The 22,918-nt window shown below is 40.0% G+C and overlaps 1 protein-coding gene across 1 annotated transcript in view; it reads right to left on the reverse strand.

Annotated features, from left to right (window-relative positions):
- HECA (HECA ribonucleoprotein granule regulator) overlaps positions 1-21,349 on the reverse strand; it is a 36,602-nt gene extending 15,253 nt beyond the window's left edge. The window contains exons 1-2 of the mRNA XM_026705579.2: positions 20,790-21,349; positions 3,080-4,120 (exon numbers count right to left, since the gene is read on the reverse strand). Coding sequence (XP_026561364.1) covers positions 3,080-4,120; positions 20,790-21,021 — 1,273 coding nt within the window. The 5' untranslated portion in view covers positions 21,022-21,349. The remainder of the gene's footprint in view (positions 1-3,079; positions 4,121-20,789) is intronic.
- Between the last annotated feature and the right edge of the window lie 1,569 nt (positions 21,350-22,918).

A 22,918-nucleotide genomic window follows, 5' to 3' on the forward strand; every position in this document is an offset into this window, starting at 1 on the left:
AAGTGCAATCATGCCAGCATTTTTCACACTCTATGACTATGCTTTGTTTTTAAGGGGTTTTTTTTCTGACTTTTCTTTTAAAAATACTGCTTCTAGGCTACAAAATAGGCTTATTTTAGAACTCAGCATTTGTTTTGATGATTTGTTATCAATGCAGAACAAAACATAAATTAAGCCTTATACACTTAAATAGCCAATTATGCAATTTGGGCTACAATTCATATTATTACTGTTCTACTTATCTAAGAGCAGTAGACAAAATAAACCTTTAAAACTACTAAGTAAAAAGAGTAACAATGCAGACATCAATCACAGAAAACTCTAAAATAATTAAAATATAGTCTTTTAAAAATGAAGTCCATTTGAAAAATAAATTTCAAAGATAGTATCAGTGGTGCATTTTGAAAATTGTTACCACCGGTTCGGTGGGCGTGGCTAGGTGGGTGTGCTTTGCATGCGCGTGCACACTTTGCTCAGGCGCAGAGGCGTTTTGACTCGTCTCCTGCAATCCTGCACTCGCCCTGTCACTTCAGCAGCTGCCGCGCGGCACTTACTGTGCCACAGAAAGCAGCTGGGCTTCAAAAGCAGGACCTAAAGGTTAGTATGGGAGCCCGGGTGGGCCCAACACGGAGCATCTGAAGAACTGGTTTGGTCTCCGCTGCTCATCACCGCTACCAGCTCAGCAGAACCGAGCCAAACCAGTAGAATAACACCACTGGATAGTATGGTCCTGGAAGTATTACTATGACTGACTACGGTGGGCAAATACAGAGAAGATGTACATATCATGCTAAATTCTAATGTGTATGATTTGGGGCCTATTGACATACATGAGTAGTCTTTGCCACAAGAGTTTGCAAACCATCAATGCAAAGGATGAGCTATCTCAATGTTGTGGGACTCTGTATGTTGCAAAGTAAGAAAGGCTAGGTTTTGGAAGAGGATCTGCATTTCTAAATTATGTCTAAATGGTGTAGGCATAATTTTGTGTTTTACTACCTTAAAATAGTAAATCATGCCCAATGCAGATAGCAAAAGTGGGATTTGAAATTGAACTCTCTTGATTTATGGCTTATCAGGCAATCAGCTCATTCAATGTGAACCCACCATCAATCTTGCCTCATTTATCTTCTGGTGGGTTGCATTGGCCTCTAGATTCGCATTAAAAGAAGTAGTCATGACAGACCATATTTTCCTCCCATATTAGAAAACCCAAACTCTAAGTTATGTTTAATGTTAATTTTAGGTAGCAGAAATAAGCCACTACTGTAAATTACAATGTTAGGTTGGCTTGTTTCCATTCATTGCAAATTTATCATTAAAATCAATTTTTTATTTATTTTATCAATTTAATTTTATTATTAATTTTAATGACCTAATTTATGCAGCCGTTCTCTTAATTATTCTCATCTAATCCTTTTCTTCCTCTAAGCCCAGAAGATACCAACAATCTTATAGAGGTTTCTAATCATAATTTGTCTTTCTAGCCTGATTGCTTTTGTCTTTGCAAATTTCTTATCAGAAGACTTCCTAACAGCAAGCTTCAAAAAGTAATATTACAGTTCTGAAGCTACAACCATTCATTTAGTGACCATTCAGTGACCAGCACTGAAAAAAGTTATAAGCGGTCTTCACACTTATGACTGTCGCAGCATCTGAATGGTTATGTGATCAAAATCCGGTCACTTGACAAGTGGCATGCATTTATGACAGTTGCACTGTTCCAGGGTCATGTGATCACCATTTGTAACCTTCCCACCCAACTTCCAACAAAGTCAAAAAAGAAACCAAACTTGCTTAATCTGTGTGAATTTGTTTAGTGAATATCATTCACTAAACAAATGCAGTGATTTGCTTAATAACTGGGAAAAGGGTCATAAAATGGGACAAAATTCACTTAGCAGTTGTCTAGTAGGCAACAGAAAATTTGGGCTCCATTACAGTCCTAAGTCAAAGATTACCTATATATTATAGGTAGTCCTCAATTTATGATCACAATTAGGACCTGAATTTCTGTTGCAAGGTCTCTATTAAGTGAGTCATGATCAATTTTAATGACTTTTTGCCACAGTTGTTAAGTGAACCACTGCAGTTGTTAAGTGAATCACATGGACTTCTGCCCTTGACTCTGCTTGTCAGAAGTTGCTGGAAAAGTTGTAAATGGCAATCATATGACCCCCCACCAACACCCTGCAACTGTCATAAATATATGCCACTTTTCCAAGTGCCCAAATTTTGATCACATGATACTGCCACAGCCATAAGTGCAAGTTGTAAGTCACTTTTTTCAGCACTGTTGTAATTTTGAACAACCATTGTACAAATTGTTATAAATCAAGGACTACCTGTATCCAAACACATTAACCTAAAATCCAAAATATGCTTCTTGTAAGCAAATGCAAAGGCAGATAATTTAGAATATACTGGAGAAATACAAAATTGTTCCACCGGCAATTCTTTTTCTGTCTAAGTTCCAACTATATATCTGTAAATATAAGCACACTGTGGATCAGAAAGACATGGAGCAGCTGCCAAAAGGAAAACAAAACTAATTTAATTAATCAAGGAGAGAAGCAACCTAGAACTAAGGAGAAAATTCCTGACAGTTAGAACAATTAATCAGTGGAACGAATGTTTCCAGAGCAGGGAGTTCGACTAGAAGACCTTCCAATTCTAATTATCTACAGCCTTTTTTTTAACACAATTTCTCTGCTAGACACATATTCTTTGCTAAAAGTATATTTCTTCTGCCAAGTTATTTTGAAACAGAAGAGACTGTTAAAATTTTATTAAACTTTTATTATGGTCTATTGTACTAGCCTTCATCAATCTGAGCATCTTCACGTTGTATGAATACTTCCACATTTTTCAGCAATAACCTTGCTGGTTGGGGATTCAAGAAACTGAATTCCAGACATTTTTAATGCACAAGATGGAAAAGGCTAATGTAGAACGCCTTCTAAAAATGCAAGATATTAATAGAAATTATAGGCTTTAGTTATGCCATTTAAGAAATAGCCAATACATTTAATAAATACATAAACAAAACAAAACAAAACAAAATAAAAGCAACCTGTACCTTGAAGGTGACAGGGAACATCATACTCAATTTCATCATGTCTTGATGGGCTAAGAAACAAGGTTCCATCCACCAGTGGAAACTGTTCAAATACAGGCAATGCTCTATGGCATAACGCACAGTTGACAACATTTCGATGACTGGCACTGAGTGCTGCAAGAATGAATTTACGTAAATCTTCTCCTTGACCCACTTGGGCATCATCCTCCATGCGGACATGGAAAGTGTTCAATTTATGTCTAGGTATGTGAGCAAGGAGTTCAGATAAATCAAGCCTTCTCAAAAATTGTACTGGGGCATCAAAATGTCCTGATCTGTGTACTTGTAACCCAGATGTCCCATAATCAAAGTGAGCATTTCTAAACAAACCACTATTGGCCATATTCTTTCTATGAGGTTCTAAATGAATGGCATTCTTCAAAAATTCTCCTAAGTATCGTGAAGAGCGGGGGCCACTGAAATGGGTGGGGGCCAGAACAGAATAACCTGCAGGGGGGGACTGTCCAGGAGAACCACAGGGAGAACGGACTGCATAGCTACCACCAGCAGTGCCTTTCTCTTGAGAGTTTTGCCTGTCCATTGAATGCCGTCGTTGGAGATCATGGTTTAAACCTTTCTGTGGTTTGTTAGCAGACCGGCACTTTTTAAGATCTTCTGAAGACTCAGATGTTGATCTTCCACTGCTTTTTTCGGACCCTGATTTTTTCTTCTTTTCATCTTGCATTCGTTTTACTTGGTACCAATCCGTGTCTTTTTTTAAATGGCCTTGCCCACATCGACATGAACAAAAACGGAAGGCAAGATCATATCCTTTCTTGGTCCACATATTTTGCCGACACTGTTTCTCGTTCCAACTCCTTGCTCTTCCGATGCAATTAAATTGAGCCAAAATGCTGCTCTCCCATTCGTAAAAACACTGAAGATGCATCCAAGTGCTGTAGGGACAATGCTCATTGTTGCAAACAACTTTCTGGTAGTCATCTTTTTCTAGGTCAACAGGCCGTCCAAAGCTACACAACAGTGGTGTAGCACAAGGTGCTTCTGTGGAATGCAGAAGAGATAAGACAGATGAGCTGCACGATTCAAAATTAATTACTTGCAATCTTTATTTTAGGTTTTTTTACTATATAAGAGAGATATGCTAAACTACAATCCAGGAGCTCTAAGCACATATCTAGTTCTATGTACATTTAAACTATGCTGTGAACTGAGATTCCATATATCAAATGAGCAGGGTAAGCCTAATGGATTGACCTTTTATTTTATTGTTCACAACACCTAAGAGCTGCAGAAAGCACCAAGGCATATCATTCAGTAAATTTTGTTTAAAACACTGAGTTTGAATTTATGACATCTGTTTGTTTTTTTAGTTTATTCCTTATAAAATTAGATATCTTACTATAATGTTTTCAGAAAATATCAAAATTAGAATATATTTCAAACTGTTTTTATTTAATAGCAATAAAGTATTTAATATATTGTTGCCTAGATATGTGTTTTTAAGATGTTAGTATAGACCTGAACTTATTTCTGGTAATTGTAAGTTTGTAGTATTTTTCAGCATTAAGCCAAAAAATTAGCTATATATGACATTAATGTAATATTAATATTGTATACTATTAAGAAGTTATTAAATTAGGTTTTGATGTGTATGAGTCAAAGAACATTAATATGTATTTATTTAAGGCTAGTCTGCCAACATATAAACATCTTTCAAAACTATATTTCTTTAAAAAATTGTATTCCAGAGTCAAAAATTAAAGTGGTCTTTGATATATTTGAAGAACTTGAATAACCGTTATTGTTGAGAAATACACCTTTTGATTCACGAAGACTTCTATCTCCAAAATCTTAGTAAGCTAACTTTCAGGAATTTAAACCTTCTGATATGGTAAAAGAGATATTTTAGAGAGAATGATACAAATTAGGCTATATATAGGACTAAATATTTAGCCCTAATATTTGGAAGCATAACCAATTCTCCCAAACTCCAAAACAAGAACACAACTCTTGAAATCCCACAACCACCATTTTAAGAAAGCACACATTTCTGGTAACAATATGTGACAACCAGAGCAATAAAATGAGAATCCATGTATACTTGGAATCATTTGATTGAAAAACCCATATTTTCTTTTTTCATATTTAATTGCTAGTGAATTCCATAACATACAGTCCTCAACTTACAACAGTTCATTTGGTGACCATTCAAAGTTACAACGGAACTGAAAAAAGTGACATGACCATTTTTCACAGTTACAACCTTTGCAGCATCCCCATGGTCCTGTGATCAAAATTCAGATGCTTGGCAACTGCTTCATATTTATGACCATTGCTGTGTCCCAAGATCATGTGACCTTTTGCGACCTTCTGACAAGCAAAGTCAATAGGGAAGCCAGATTCACTTTACAATCAGGTTACTAATTTACCAGCTGCAGTGATTCACTTAACAACTGAGGCAAGGAAGGTCGTAAAATGGGCAAAATTCACGTAACAAATGTCTCACTTTAACAACAGAAATTTTGGGCTCAATTGTCATAAGTCGAGGACTATTTGTAATTCCCATGAATAATCGCCTACCCAAATTATTGTGAGGCATGTGAATCTAAAGTAATAATAAATTGTATTTTCATACATTTTCATCTAGAAATAAAAGATGACCCTCTCCACAATGACACAGGCATTAATAAATATATTTAAAAAATAGTGGTGCAAGAGTAAAGTCTTACTTGATAATGACTGGAATACCGAGAGAGACTAGACTATTATATTATCATCTCATTTATATATTATGTTTAGAATAGAATTTTATATTAAGATCAAACGATACTGACCCACACTGCAGTTGTTTAAGTTAATCAAAGTCAACTGCCATCAGGGAAGTCAACCAAGCAACATAAAAATTTTATTTCATATTCCCATACATTAACCCTCTGAGCCAATGTGAAACAATGGTCAAATGAAGAACATTAACCTCTATAATGAGTTTTTTCTTCCAAAATACCATTTTGGACAACCATTCTCTAATTTGAAGCAATAAATGCTCTGCATTTCATTTAGCAGCTACACATATAAAACTGGTCTGTAATTAAATGGACAATTATTATTCTTTTTATTAAAAATTAGAAGAATACAATACTTGTATTTTATCCTTTGGAAAGGTAGTCAGATGAATTAAGGTATTTAAAATCCTTAGAATGATTAAAATCTGCCATTCAGAATTAACATATGTAGCCAGGCAACTGGCCTACTTTAATGATTAAAATTAATTGCTTGTAAAATAAGCTATCCCATTTTTAGAATTAACTGATTCTCATCTGCTCTCTCATGCGAAAAATATTCACAAAAAGAAATATACAGTGTACAAGATTCCTCTCTTCCAACAAAACAGTAAAAACGGGAAAGAAAAAAAGAAAAACAGTATGGAAATGTGGAAGGGAGAAATTAGTTCCACAGGAAGGAAAAAGAAAAGGAGGGAAACTGAATTAAGATAGGGAGCAGGGAAGAGGTAAATAAATAGAGAAGAGGAGAAAAACAGAAATCCTAGATCCAGCATATGAACATGTAATAAACTAGATAATTCAAACAACCAATCAAGAAAACCAATCAACTTCTCAGAATTTAAATACAGCACCAAATGAACAGCCAACCACGCAACCAACTGACCAAACTGGCACTCAAGACATATATAATAAGCTAAAGAGGAATAGGACAAGACTTCTACAAAACTCCCGCTAATGATGTTACCTAGCCTGGTAACAAAACGTTTAGGAATTAAATGGCAAGTTTGGAGAGCAAACCACTGCCAAAATCTAAAACCCAAACTACAAGTATTTTCTATTATTTCAAAATGGAAACCCTGCTTAGACATTACAGACACATTTTTACAGGCAGGAAATCTTCAACGATTCACACTTTCTGTCCATTCCTGCTACTTTTTTTATCCTATCACAAATCTATGGAACACTTAAATATCAGAACAATAACAAACTTTCTCTTGGGGGCTTAGTAATAGGAGTTATTAACTTGTTTCTTTAGAGAGAGAAAAAAACCCTAAAGTGAAGAGTTAGTGAGTGCTTCCAATATCCATTATCAGCAGGAATATCTGACCTGAAGAAATAAACTAAAAAAAATAAATATCCTTATTTCAAATGGCATGCTTCCTTTTTTCTTATTCAGACACTTTTTAAAAACTCCAGGAGTATTTGCATATCATCATGTTGTGGCTCCGGGCTTGGATTCAGCTCCTGTGACTGATATGAGTTCAAGTGAGGAGGTCATGGCAGAAAAATATGAGCTGGCATGGCTCAGTGATTGGACTGGTAACCAGGATAAGGAGATGGACGTGACAAAGGACGACAGACCTGATGTATTAGAATTGTCAGGACCTTTGACCTCCTCTGGTTCCTTATCTGATCAACAGCCGGGAATGGCTGACAGGGAAGTTTTGAGAGAGTCTTCTAGTGGAGATGAGAACTTGGAAAATTTGTGGTTAAATGTAAAAAACAGAAGACAGTTGAGAAGGCAAAATCAGCTGGAGCAAATGAGGAGAGCGAGTCAGTAAATTAGCACGTTGCCTCAATGAGTATAAAAGGACACAGCTGGGCTGGTACATTTTGCCAGGAACAAAGTGACTACTTGAGTGAGGACGTTACAGCAAGAAGCTCTGAGACTGGAGATTTATTGCCAGGACTGGTTTGCCGGACAGAGTAAAGATTTATGCTGTGGTTTCTGCCAGCCGTTATCTTGTAAGACTTCTTTCTGTTTGATTTAATTGTGAAACGGCTGCTTTCTGTTTTGTTCGTTTGAATTTTGAAGGGGAGTCATAACATTATAGTTCCTGGCCACAAACAAACCATCTTTAAAGCAAGATGGATTCAAATCAACTGCAGCGTTTGGTAGAGCAGCAACAACAACAAATTAATCAACTACTGCAAAGCAATGTGACGCTTCAGAATCAGGTAACACAATTGCTGAATTATGTTACCAGCTTACCAAGCCCGGCTGCTGTTCCCCCTGCCCCTCCTGTGAGGAAAAGCCCAGTATCCATGCCGGAGAAATTTTCTGGGCAAATGGACAGGTTCCCGGCATTTATGGGTCAATGCCAATTGTTTATCTCTCTGAGGTCTGAAGACTTCCCAACCGACCGGTCTAAAGTAGGATTTATGATCAGTTTATTAACTGGGCAGGCTGCTAATTGGGCTACTCCCTTGTTAGTTCAAGATAGCCCGTTGTTGAACAATTTCCAGGGTTTTCTCCAACAAATGAGAGTGATGTTTGAGAACCCAATTAAGATACAAACTGTGGACAGACGGTTACGGGACATTAATCAGGGGAAACGTTCCCTGCAGGAATACGTTGCAGTATTTCGTTTGCTGTGTATGGACTCTAACTGGAACGAACCGGCTCATATGGCTGCATTCCAGGAAGGCTTGTCTGATGCCATCAAAGATGAGCTGGTCCATGCAGAGCGGGCTTTAACTTTGGATGCATTGATAGTTCAGTGCTTACGAATTGAAGCTCGTTTACAGCAACGTGGACGCAAACGGCTCGTTATGGAACCATCTTTGTTTTCTCGTGCACAACCCACGCCGAGAGTTTTCCAACCCACGGTTAATGCTGAGGAGCCGATGGAGTTAGGCGCACTCCGCCCTCGCTTAACGGTGCGAGAACGTTCGAGAAGGTTCCAGGAAGGCTTGTGCCTTTATTGTGGGGGTCCGGGACATTTTGCAAATTCCTGCACTCGGAGAAGGACTTGCAGACCTGTGCCTGAAACCACTCCTGGCCCGTCAGGAAACGGGGTAGGCCCGACCTCAGGGAAACCCTATGTCGGGCACATCCTCCACCCCCATCCCAAATTGCCGAAGTAAATCCTGGTCCTCCTCAGCATTTACTTTTGGACACTTGTATCTTCTTACAGTCCCGGAAGGAAGGAATTCCTGCCGTTGCGCTGGTGGATTCAGGGGCTACAACCAGCTTTATGGACTGTGCTTTTGTTAAACATTTTGGAATTCCTTTGATTCCTGTGAATCCACCCATTAAGGTGGAAACCGTAGATGGGCGCGAACTCAAGTCGGGACCCGTTCGCTGCGCTACTCAGCCAGTGCATATGCTTATTGGGGATCGCGAGGAGGCGATAAGTTTTTATGTCACCTCGAACCTCCATCTCCCTTTGGTGCTCGGAATGTCCTGGTTGCGTTTGCACGATCCGTTGGTGGCTTGGTCGCAGAACGCCATTTCTTTTCCAAGCCTACAATGTGTGGACCACCTGAGGCATGTTTGCGCTGGCCAAGATATCGCCGCTCCTGCTGTCTCAATTCCTTCGGAGCTGTCGGACTTCTCCGATGTTTTCAGCGAACAGGAGGCAGACCGATTACCCCCACATCGTGCTTATGATTGTCCCGTGGACCTGATACTGGACGCTCCATTGCCAAAGGGGGAGATTATACTCCATGTCAGAGCCCGAGTTGGTTGCACTCCGAGAGTTTTTGGATAAAAGCTTAGCTCGGGGATTTATTCGACCCTCGTCGTACCCTCTTTCGGCTCCCGTTCTTTTTGTTAAGAAGTCGTCGGGGGAGAACTGCGTCTCTGTTGTGATTATAGACGACTAAACTCTATCACTGTGAGGAATAGCTATCCCTTACCGCTCATTCCGGAATTGATGGAGCGGTTGCGGGAGGCTACTATCTTCACTAAACTCGATCTGCGTGGGGCCTACAACCTGGTTCGGATGCGCAAGGGGGATGAGTGGAAGACGGCATTTGGCACTCGTTATGGTCATTTCGAGTACACCGTCATGCCATTTGGTCTAACCAACGCTCCCGCTGTATTCCAGCATTTGATGAACGACATTTTTCGGGACATGCTGGATCGGTTTGTCGTGGTGTATCTGGATGATATTTTAATCTACTCTCGGTCCAGGGATCACCACCTTCATCAGGTCCGTCAAGTGCTGCAGCGTCTTCAGGAGCATAAGCTCTATGCGAAACTGGAGAAGTGTTTCTTTTTTCAGTCGTCAATAGAGTTTTTAGGGCACATCATTTCTCCTGAGGGCATTGCTATGGACCCTAAAAAGGTTGAGGCATTGTGTAGTTGGGAAGCCCCTCGTCAAGGACGTCCAACGTCTTTTGGGATTCGCCAACTACTATCGGACTTTTATCCCGGACTTTGCTAAAGTAATGGACCCCATAACTCAGCTCCTCCGTAAGAAGGTTCCGTTTGTGTGGGGGCCCCCGCAACAACAGGCTTTTGACATTTTAAAGAAAGCGTTTGTAGCCGAGCCGATATTGAGGCATCCTGATCCGAATCGTCCATTTGTGGTCGAGACAGATGCCTCTAATGTCGCTATCGGAGCGGTACTGTTACAAGCTTCGAAGGATGGCGCGCCTCTTTTCCCATGCGCATACTATTCTAGGAAGCTCACAGCTTCAGAGCGCAACTACACCATCTGGGAAAAGGAGTTGTTGGCCATTAAGGCTGCTTTTGAGACCTGGAGACATCATTTAGAGGGGGCCTGGCACAAGGTAGAGGTTCGGACAGATCACCGAAACTTGGAACATTTGACCACAGCTAAGAAATTGAACCAACGCCAGATTCGGTGGTCGTTGTTTTTTGCCAGGTTCAATTTCTCCGTTACTTATGTTCCGAGTGGACAGAATCGGAGGGCAGACGCGTTGTCTCGGAAGCCCAAGTATATCGGTCCCGAGGATCCTCTTCCTCTACGAACGGTGTTACCACCAGAATCCTTGGCCGTACTGCAAGATCCAGTAGGCTTGCGGGCTCGCATACGAGAGGCACAACGATTGGATGCGTGGACGCAGCAGAGACGGGGGGGACGTCGGACCTGATTCTCCATGGTCCATTGAAAAGGACTTGCTCCGACATTGGGGTTTATTATACGTACCTACCAGGTCATTGAGAGCTCTCATCATGACACAATGTCATGATAACCCCGCTGCTGGCCATTTTGGATTTTATAAAACCTTGCATTTGGTCACCCGGACTTTTTGGTGGCCTCGGGTTCGTCACGATGTGTTCTCTTACGTTGCTTCTTGCGTCCAGTGTAGGCAAGCGAAAGCGGCGTCGGGTGCACTCCCTGGACTCCTCCAACCATTGCCGACTCCGGGCAGACCATGGGGAGTGATCTCCATGGACTTTCTCACGCATTTACCATCCTCGTCGGGCTTCATGATGGTGCTCGTGGTAGTTGATATGCTGACAAAAATGGCTCATTTCATTCCCTGTCGGAGATTACCTTCATCCCGCACTACGGCTCAGCTATTTTTACAGCATATATTTCATCCGCATGGACTGCCAGATAGAGTGGTTTCTGATCGTGGGGTTCAGTTTACTGCGCAGTTTTGGAAACAGTTAATGGAAGCGCTACAAGTTCAGGTGTACTTAGCGTCAGCGCACCATCTGGAAACTGATGGCGGGACTGAGAAGGTGACTGGCATTCTTACCCAATATTTGAGGTGTTTGTTAATCAGCGACAAAGCGATTGGCTGGAGCTCTTATCAGTTTGCCGATCGTGTTTATGATCGCTCCAAACTGCAGGCATGGGGGAGGTCTGCAGACGCTGCCCAGCTTGCCTGCACAGAGCTCTGTGATGCTGCTCCCAATGTTGCAGGGCTCTCCTGAAAGAGCAGCTGCCCAGATCCCTGGGAGCTGCTTGAAGAGAGGAAAAAAGTACTGAAGATCGCTGGTGATTGCTATCTAACAGAACACTTTCAGAGACACAGCTACTGACTGAAAGGAGCTGAGTCAAAAGCTGGGGTCTCTCCCGGTGGCTGGCTTTTATATCTTAGTACAGACTCAGCTATGACGGCATAGGGCAGAGTCAACCCATCCTGGGCTCTCAATGCAGCATGGAGGAGAATTGGGCACTTGCTGGTTCCCTTGAAGAAGTTTCTAAATCCTCTACCCACAATCCTATTGCAAAGGACTCATGGAGAGGGGCTGCCTCTCTTTATATTCCAGTTAGATCTCTCTGTCCTGGTTTACTTAACAAGTAGCAAATGAAAATCCGCCTACCATCATTATCTTTAGACAGTGTCTAAAGACTTATGCAAGTTTTATTATATATCCAGGTTAAAGCACTAAAACAGAAGTTTCCAAACTTGGCAACTTTAAGACTTCTGGACTTCAACTCTGGCTGGAGAATTCTGGGAGTTGAAGTCTACAAGTCTTAAAGTTGCCAAGTTTGGGGACTCCTGAACTAGAGGGAAATTTAAAGAGTACACAAAAAAGCATAAGAAAAAAACAAAAAATGACTTCTACAGAATAAATAAATGAACATCATGTTTTTGACTTGTTTAATTGGGTTCTCTTTATCTGGTTTTAGGATTTGTGTGAGCAACACATCGTGTTTTGGTCCTATATATGTAGAAATATTCAAAAGAGTTCACAAACTTTTAAGAAATGCTGTAATTACAATATAAAGTAATTCCAGTTGTAGCATACTGTTGAAAGAAAAAAAGGCAAGTTTTACAAGCTAACTGACATGTGAGAATTATTGGAACTTTTGTCCAATATATTTTGAGGGCTGCAGGATAAGAATCTTCTTTAAACGTTCAGTTTGCAACTATTGACCATCAACACAAACTTTCAAACAAATGCAATAGCTCATGTTCAATTCTATAAATTGTCACTTTATTTGTTTTGTTTATTCATCATAGCTGCCCAAGTCAAAATTAACTGATTTTGGTGGCATATAATAAAGTTAAAAACAAAATATACAAATTAATATTAACATAATTAATATTAAAAATATTAAATTATAAATGGCTTAAAAACTGCAATAATTGTTAAAATCAGTTAGAATTATATTCCTAAAATTTACTAAAGGACAGCAACTATTACCCGGTAGTAGCCTGCTTGTCTTAGTCTCCAGCCCTTGTTTCTCTATAATCTGTAATTATATAGAGTACAACAGCAAAATCCCATTTCATTAATATGTTAAATTTGACAAAGCAATATCAAAAATTCTCCACTTTATTACCTGAACAGGAACAAAAGCAGAGTCTAATTACAGATGGATTCCATTTGTTTATCCCCTATGAAAAACTAGCCATCTATCTGACAAACAACACGGCTTATGATCACACTCAATTTATGATCCATGAATAATCACAAAGCAGGAAATGAATATTAAAGAAAAACACTGAACTGCAGCAAAATGAAAGGGGAAAGATTTAAAAAGTAGCCCAGCCAATCACCACAAAAAGAGAAGCTAATAGATATTCAGAGACTTATAACACAACTCACTTCTGAAAAGTAACATTTGGGAACATGCAGCTCTAGTAACCAACCAGAAACTCAATCAAATCTATGTATACCTATCACTCATTAAAACACAAAATTCCCACAAAAATGGCAAATGAATAATAGTGACTATAAGTATAATTAAGTAAAATGCACTACAGAACTTAACACAGCAAAGTTTTGGTAATACGCTGGTTTTTTTCCTTCATAACACTGTTGTTATAGCCAAGCCCACTTCAACCAGCTTCATTATATCACTCAGTAAAAATGGGCTGGAACTTGCCTTAAAGTTTGAAAGAAAATTTGATATCCATGAAAGGATAATTAATCTGAAAATGTTTAAATTAGAAGAGTTCACAAACAGCTTATTAAAACACTCTTATTAAAAGCTTATTAAAACACTCAGAAATTATGGGTAGTTCTTGACTTATGACAATTAGAACCAGAATCTCAGTTGTTGAATGAAGCAGCTAACTGAGACATCACATGATCACTTTGCTTAACAACTGCAATCCCGCCATTCAAGATTAGAGTCATTAAGCAATCTTGTGAGTTATTAAACTGATAGAGTCCCAGGATAAGGACACAGGTGTCACATGGGGGTTGGAGAAGGTGCTGAGAAGCCCAGCCCAGGCTACACATGAAATGGGAGAGGAATGCAAAGCCATAACTTCTTCTTAAAGCCTTAGCCTCAATCTGGTCTTTGAGTGTGTGGTCAGCAGCAGAGGCACCGAGGCTAGGCCTGAAGTAGAGGGCTGGGGTCTTCAACAGTCTCAGCCAGCTGCCACTGACCCCAGACCTCAGCTTTAGCCCCGGCACTGCTGAAAAATGCTACCAAATTCTCCACACCTGATCTTCCCTCCCCCATCTAGGCTGACCAATTTAGAGGCACTTGGTGGCAATGTAGAGGATGGGCTTGGAGTAGAGGCCTGGGAATTTCAGCAGTCTCAGCCACTGCCCCCGCCCCCAGAGCCAAATATTTTTGTCTGCATGCCTCTCCCATTTTCAGGGAGAATTAAAACTTTTCTTCTCTCTATTCTCTGCCGTGGGTACAGAACCTGTATTTCTTCAAATGTTTCTGAATTGTGTCATCCTTCCACAATCTAGCCAATGATCAGAAGTAATGCGAGTTCTAGCTCAACATTTGCAAGACATTATTTCTTCTCTTTTGCTAAGTGATTAGTCATCAAACCATTTAAAAGCTGCTCAACCTCTTTGTCTTTTTCTCCATATAATTTTATATAATTCCCAAAGAAAACCAATGAAAGTATACATGTTGACACTGAAGCTCTCATACCAGAACAGGTCTGAAGAATTCAACTTACAAACATGCACTTACCAGTACTACCCAGTCAGGAGTAGGACTGGGAAAATTCTACAACTAAGAACATTAGACTTCTACTTTCCTTATAAATCAAATGCTATCACATACTAGGTCCCTTCACTAATATTCAAACCAAGGTAACTGTACTGCTCAGATCTAGGTTCTTCAAATAGAAGAATGGGACCACTACAGCTTCTTGTGGACCATAAGTTCTTAGTTCTATTCAGTCATTTAAATTTCCTTGTGTGTCAGCTCTAGCCATCAAAATTAATTCTTCCTCTACTATAATCTCTTTCTATTTCCTATATTGGGTCCTGAAAACAAACAAAACATCAAGACCTCATGAATTTCCTCTTATTAAATGACAAGTTTCAAATTTGGACACAATATAAAATGGCACTAACAGCCCTTGTCAGTGTCCTAAACAGAGCAGAGATGCAACCATCTCTGCCCCATAGACCTCTTTATGGCTTTTGATTCCATCCTTCTAGTGCAGACTAGCTACAGGAAATTACTGTTAGCCCTTCAAGGCAGGTCGGAGTAGAAATCCAATGGCATGTAAGTCAGTACTACATTTGTTATAAAGCAGGGGTCCCCAAACTTGGCAACTTTTAAGACTCGTGGAAGCCAAGTTTGGAGACCTCTTATAAAGTTACGGTAACAGAGTCTTGTTAGTCTGAATCAAGGGTCTTCAAACTTGGCAAGTTTAAGACTTGTGGACTTCAACTCCCAGAATTCCTGAGTTAACATGACTGGAGGAGGAATTCTGGGAGTTGTAGTCTACAAGTCTTAAAGCTGTCAAGATTGAAGGCCCCTGGACTCTGAATGCATTCCCACACATGCTTTATCTTTGTGAGAACTAGGAGTACCTTTGTCCAAGACGTTTACTCAAATTACATTCCTGCACCAGACTCACATATCTTTTATCTGACTGTTATCTTGGCAGTGGCTCTTCCTCTTGTCCGTCAAGGCCAGTCTCATTTTGGAATTCAGCATACTAAACATTCAACAAAGAAACACACAAACAACAAATGCATCTAAGGTGACATAGATGTAATTCAGCTGCTACACTAACCACTCTTTATGCACCATATCAAAATTTAGGTTGCCAAATGTATACACTGGCAATGCACAATTTAGGGTAGTTGTATCTTCAGTTTTTGACTTTCCTTACCTAAACTTCACAAATTCATTCTCATCCTCACAAGCTATTAGGAAATTCTGTGCACCATCTAAATACAATGCATTCTCACTTAATTTAATCTACTGTATCTTTTTTTTTCTAGAGAAGAATGTACTTTTTGCACAAACATCAAGCAGATAAGCAACAGAATGCTTGTGTTCTGGTGTTAGGTCACATTTGGTAGGCAGGCGATGCTACTTTTCAAATTGAGCCAATAATTAAAATGTATATTTAAATTAATTAAAACAATAGAGTATCTGTATGTATCGGCATATTCCACATGTATCGGCAACAGATTTATATTTATGACATTTGTAGTGTCCCAGGGTCATGTGATCGCTTTTTGTAACCTTCTGACAAGTAAAGTCAATTGGAGAAGTCAGATTCAATAACAACTATGTTACTAACTTAACAACTACAGTCATTCACTTAACAACTTTGGCAAGAAAGGTCATAAAATGGGACAAAGCTCACTTAACAAATGTATCACTTAACAGAAATTTGGGGCTCAATTGCAGTCATAAATCAAGGACTGGCTGTGTATCCCATTTATTTTCACATATACTACAAGCCCATCTACAGACAAACTCTTACATTTTTAACTGAAAAATGTGCCACTTGTGGATTATCTAATTATGAAATTAAAATTTATGAAAATTCCAAATAATGGCCTATCCTCAGGTGGCACATTTTTCATGGCATTTTGGTCAACTTATTTGTGGATAGGTTTAGATGCAAGTATATAACAGTAATAATTTTCTTCTTCAATCAGGCAAACAATTTCAAAACCAGTAGCTACTTTTGGAGGGGTTCTAGCTAGCCAGTCAAAGCCTTTGTGGGCACAATATACGGCATGTTGCTAGAAAACCATCCCACTGTTGAACTTAATGTCTACAACAGCTCTCCAAGTCTATTTTCCAAAGGCTGGAAATGTAATTCAACCAACTTCCTGTTCTCTATGATATATTTCAGGAAATGTGTAAGTTACTTCTGAAATGCCAAGGTCAATCTGTACCAAGAAAAAGCACATTACAAAGCTGAATCACTCCACTTTGCACAAGTACAGTATATTGTTCTGATTTCAATATCATGAAATTAGCAATAAATCTTAAATCTATCTTAACAGTAACATAAACCAATTTTTGCACATGGGGTTACATGCTATACTGTTCATGCCTAGATGATGGTCTCACCTATTTGCATATTGCCAGAGTTACATAAAACAACACTTACATAACCTGGGAATTGCCGTTATACTAACATTTGTGATGAAAATGCGTATCAATTTTCATAATAAAATCAAACAACATAAAGAACACTGAAGCATATTTTTATGTACTTTATACGGTCAAATATTGTGGGTCCAGGTTATTTCATCAAAAAGACAAGCAAACTTTACTTATTTGGATATTTTCAGTTTTGCAATATTGTGAAATAATTCTGATGAAAGAATTAGCAAGTCTTCACATGTTCACTTCACTACAACATATCTCCAAGAACTAATTTGAACATGTTGGTGCAGCCATTTCAAAGGGCTGTCCTACTTTTGAACCATATGCAAATATTTAGTTCACATCCCTGTGTATGCTTCAAAAATTATTTTGAGCAAGTTTTTGTAATGGACATTGCTGTTAATTAAAGCCCATGTCATTTTCTTTCAGGTATGCAATTCCAAAAGAAGTAAAAGTAATGCAATTCAAAAACAAGAAGCATACAAAGCTCTATTAGATGACACACTGTACAAGCTTTTCATATTCAAGGAAGCTTATGGAAAAGTGGGTTGGGTAGGGAAAATTAAGAGATTATAATCAGCCTAAATAATAGGATTATACAATATGCTGATAGCTGCACATATAAATTACATTTAAGCTAATAAAACACAAAATTATAATTTCCAAGTAAAGAAATTAAATTATACTGCTGTATAACTTCATTCACCACAAGCTACCTCAGGGACAAGTTATGAGTTTTTAGAACTATGTTCACTTAAATGCAAAAAAGTTGAAAATTAAATATTATTCTTAATATTTGTATTATACTGTACATCTTCCAATAAATTCCTCGGTTTAAGAAACATTGATCTACAATATATTCTTACAGAAATCACAAGAAATACATTTCATGAAAAGTTAAATATTTGGGACAGCAACATTAAGCAAAATAATAAAACTGATTTATCACCCTGGTCTCATCAGTTAAATAGATTTATGTATTGAAGCTTTTATTTCAAGTATTTCAAGAATACTTGCTATGTATTCTTACTCACAACTCTCAATTAAGCAATATCTAATTTATAGTCACTTTGATCCAGTACCAATTACCTTCCCACTAAGCAGGTTCTAGATCTACAGCCAGGACATATTTCTCCATCTCCTCTGTAAATACAATTCATAACACTAAAAAAGGCACATTTTTTACTAAAAAACCTCCTACAAACCAATTTTTTAAAATACAAGTCTGTTCCAGAAAAATATAGTAATTTCCTTGATGTTCTGAATCATGATCTTTGAGGTCAAGATATCTGGAAAAACAAATGGATTCGATCTCCTAATTTGTTTTTAATATGTTTCCGTTTCAAATATTTATATGACAATATTCTACATGTATTTTGTCTATTGTAAAAAATAGCAGCTTCTTGCAGAATGCAATCTGGAATTCCAGGATTCCACCAAGTCTGCAAGGGTCACACAAGTATTTTGATGACTTTCATGTATCTTCCAAAGCCATATTGGCCCTATTTCAATATATTTCTTCTATAAAAATTACTCATAAGATTAAACAGAAAAAGTTTCAGTTATATCAAAGCTGTTACAATAACATTTCAGACTAAAGGAGTTTAACCACAGTAACTACCAACAAAAACTGCTTGATTAGCCAAGAATTCCTGATTTCCCGATTGTAAAAGATTTAACAGTATATACAGATTTAATATTTTTACAGCCTCTTTTTATGTTTTTGTCAGTTATCAAATAAGGTGCCAATGTCTGGGAATATATCCTTACTAAGATATAAAAATAGTTATCCATACATTATTAGACCTCATCCAAATGTGCTGAACATCAGCATGTGTCCTAAATTTAGTACAAAATATCAGATTGCTATATTTCATCACCAGCAGGCATTGTGCTGGAAGCTATTCCTAGGAGATTGCAGAATTTAAATTTTGTTTTGCTATGAACAGGAGACTGTATTTTCAGATGCATCTCCTCTATTTCACTGTCATGCGCACATATTATTACAAATTCCTCAGAGATCATTATTTGCCCAAGTATTTGCAGTGTTTTGCACACTCCAGCAAGGACTAGCAATCAATAAAATAAGAATTTAAATAAGCAATAAATAAATAAAATAAGAATTCTCTGATGAAAATTTTCTGATAACCATTTTCAAACACAAAAAGCAAAACAAAAAAGCTTGTTCTTGTGTTCTTGTAACACCAACACATAAAACTAACCTGGCAGCTATCAGAAGAAAGTAGGGAAATGTTTCACACATGCCATTTTTAAAAAATATTAGGTACTGTGCTTACATTCTGAGTTTAGAGAAAAAGATCACTGGGAAGCTAAAGCATGTGAAAGGTTCATAAAATGATTAAGAGCCCCCCCCCCCCTTCTCTAACTTAGTTCAGTAGAGAGAGTGAAGAGCAGGAAGGGCAATTTTTTTGTTTCACTTTATTTTAAGTTGTGGGCAGGTTGATAAGAGTGAGATGAAGGCACAGCTGCAGCTAAGCTCTGCTACCCTGCAAACCATCCTGTGGCAAATATAGAAGTCTGTCATCAGCGGTCTGTTCTGTCTTTTTAAAAAAATAGAAGCATCTAGCCATTATAACTCTGATATCTGAATAAAGCTGAGAGGGGTCATTCCCCACAGATACCAAGCTCACAATTGTGTGGGACACGAAGGACTGCTCAGCATGCATGTGGGAAGACAGCAATTGCAGAAAGATTGGAGGCGGGTGTCAATGAGGGAAACATTACAAGCCATGCACATGAACAAGACCCATCTCTTCATAGTAATAATGAAGACAGGCTTGAACATATGACACTTCCTACTCAGCTGAGTCCGAGTACTGAGACTCCAACTTTACCAGAGCATATTTTTAATCAAAACATGCCGGCCATGTGAAACCGAAAGTAAGAGAGACATACTTTAGCAGGGGGCCGGGAGGGGGACGACTTCCTTGCCTTTTTCCCCCCGCACCTTTGATTGGGATCACTTTTATGTAAAGTATGCCACAGCATGGGCTTTTTCTCGTCCGGCCCATCTTTAAAACTGTCATTCTGAAGGAGACAAGACACGTCTCTACTTAACCTCACCGGTTCGCTTTTTGGGCACGAAATGAGAGGGCATAAAAGAGTTTTCAGTTCCCCAAGAAATTACCTTTATTGCGGGGGCGGAGAAAGACAGGAGGAAATCCGTCAGAAGGTACAAAACAAACAAAACAAAACCCACCCGCTCTCCTTAGACCGAAAATGCAACGTCTGGGGTGGGGGGACGGATGCAGCCCGTCTTTGGGACCACTACGTCCCCGCACAACCCTTGGAGGGGTCGAGAGAGCGGGGAAGGGGCACGTGGGCCGGGCAAGCGGGCTCTTTTCAGCCCGGCTAAGCGTTCGAACTTCTCACTCCCGAGACCCGGTGGCAGGCCGCGCGCCCGTGCGGGCTGGCGGTGCAACTCAAGCCAAGAAAGCGAAGGGCCGCGCTTTCCTTTGGCTCATCTACATGCTGGCCCGCTCCGCTTCTCCCATCCAAGGGCTGCTGCGCCATCGAAGGCCCGGCAGCTCTGCCACTCGCAGGGGCGCCTCCGACTCTGCCCATCCGGTAAAAGCAGGGAAGAAAACAAAAAACAAACAAAAAGAAGAGCCAGCGAGTGAAGTTTGGTGGCTGCACGCCGCACGCTTGCTCGCTCTCTTCCTCCATCTCCGTCCCGTAGGTTCCTACCGTTTTTGGAGTCGCTCGAAGCCGAGCCCGTCGCCGCCGTCGCTCCCCCAGAGCTTCCTCCTCCACCTCCTGCAGCCGCCACGGGCCCGCTTGCTCCGACCGCAGCCACGGCGGCCAGGACTCCTCCGGCGCCCGCAGCTCCCGTTGCGGCCAGGGCTCCATTTTCCTGCTCGTCCCCGCTGCTGTTGGCGCGCTTGTTCTTCTTGCCCTTGTTACTCTTCTGGTTCGGCATCGCCAAGGGAGGAGGAGGAGGAGCGGGTCGCAGCGGGAAGGCTGAGGAGGAGGCGGCGGAGGCTCTTGGTGGCAGTGCTGCTGCCTCTGGTGCTGCTGCTGCTGCTGCTACCCCCGCCTATTGCAGCTCCATTGTCAGGCGGAGCAGCACACTCGTCCTTCGCTCACGCACCGCGGCCCTGTCGCATGCACGCACGCTCACACTCACACACACTCTCACTCTCACTCACTCACATGCGCGGGCGCGCGTCCACAGACGCCTCGCCGCGGAAGAAATGCAAGCCAGGGGAAAGGCGTGTCTCGCTTGTTTTGATTCTGCTGCTCCCTCGGCAATGCTGGGCTCCCCGCCCGCTTCCTCCTCCACCCCCACCACTCCTCTCTCTCTCTCGCCTGCCAGGCCTTGGCGACAGAGCTAAGCAAAGAGCAAGTGAAAGGAAGGGAGGAGGAAGGCGCGGCTCAGAGGCTGGACTTGCGACAGCAATTGAGGAGGCGCTTAAGCTTCGCTTCGGACTTAGGAAAACCGCCTTTCCGCTCCCGGAGTTTATTGTTTATAGCGGCGATTGGATTTCCTCCAGATGTCTACAGGGGCCAGGCCCGGGCATAAAAAGAAAAAAATAGAAGGGAAGGGATCTTGGGTAGAAACTCCTAAATCCGATTAGCGGCTAATCTCTCAGAGTGGACGTTTCCTTTCCCTCGCCGCGACATGAGGTGAAGCGCGTTGGGTTAGGCCGGAAGGTGAGTGCAGTTCAACCAGATCTGTGTACTATGTTGTGCGAGTGAGAAGCAGGTAAGCGCTGGTCATACTCGATGCAAGTTCAGACTAGAAGAATTCCTTTGGAGTTCCACCCCAAAATGGTTTGCCAAGGGAAACGAGCCAGTAAATGGAAAGGAAGACCATGGCGAAAAGATAGAAACGAAACAAATGGACTATAATCCAGTGGAGTATTAATTAAATCACTTTGAAATAGAACGTGCATAGGAGTTAAGGACTGAAAGTATATTTTCCAATTGATAAATTACTGTATATTAGTATAATGATTATTATGATTATTATGCCATGTGATTACAGCCTTTCTTGGAAATTGATCTTAAATGTGCATCTATTAACAGCCCCAGATTTCAACCTGCCCAGCCCCGTCATGCCATTTGGTGATGGTTTAGCAGTTGTGGGTTGGGTTGGCGAGAAAGTAATTACCAAGCCTGTTTCTTCATGCAAAGAATGAATTAAAATGTTTTTCTACAATAAAGCACAATCTTTACAAGACCTGACTTGAATTTGGCCCTTTTGAAAAAGAGCTGCAGGCTTGGCCATAAAATAACAATTTTGTCCTGGCCCTATTTCTCAATATTTCAATATAGCCTTGAAATTTCAATAACTTCAATAAATTTCAATAATTTCATGTAACTTCGTTATGTGTTTAAATCTTTCCAGACATGCAGTGTTGAGTTGTGTTTTGTATTTCCTTTTAAAAGAAAACACTGTGGTTAGATTGGCATTCTTCCAATCCAATATACATGTAGTCCTTGACTTACATCAATCACTTAGAGACAGTTCAAAGTTATGGTGGACCCCAGAAAAAGCTACTTTGGATCCAGATTCAAAGTTCCAATAACCACCTCCCCCACAATAACATGACTGCATTTTCAGTAGTCAAAAATTTGACTCACGTTTACGGCATTTGCAGCATCCTGCTATCACATGTCCATGATTTAAAACATTTTTGCCAGAAACTAGCATTTATTTCCAGTTTTTAGCAAAAAAAAAAAAGCCCTATAGAAACCAATGGGTCCACTAAATGACTGCAACATTCACTTAATAACCGCTGCAAAAAAGATAAATAAAATCTGATATGGTCATGTGATAACTTACAACTGTAGTTGAGAATTCAGTTACAATC

This window comes from Pseudonaja textilis, chromosome 1, assembly GCF_049901715.1.
Source record: "Pseudonaja textilis isolate UNSWEBS1 chromosome 1, rPseTex1.2, whole genome shotgun sequence".
Taxonomy (NCBI): domain Eukaryota; kingdom Metazoa; phylum Chordata; class Lepidosauria; order Squamata; family Elapidae; genus Pseudonaja; species Pseudonaja textilis.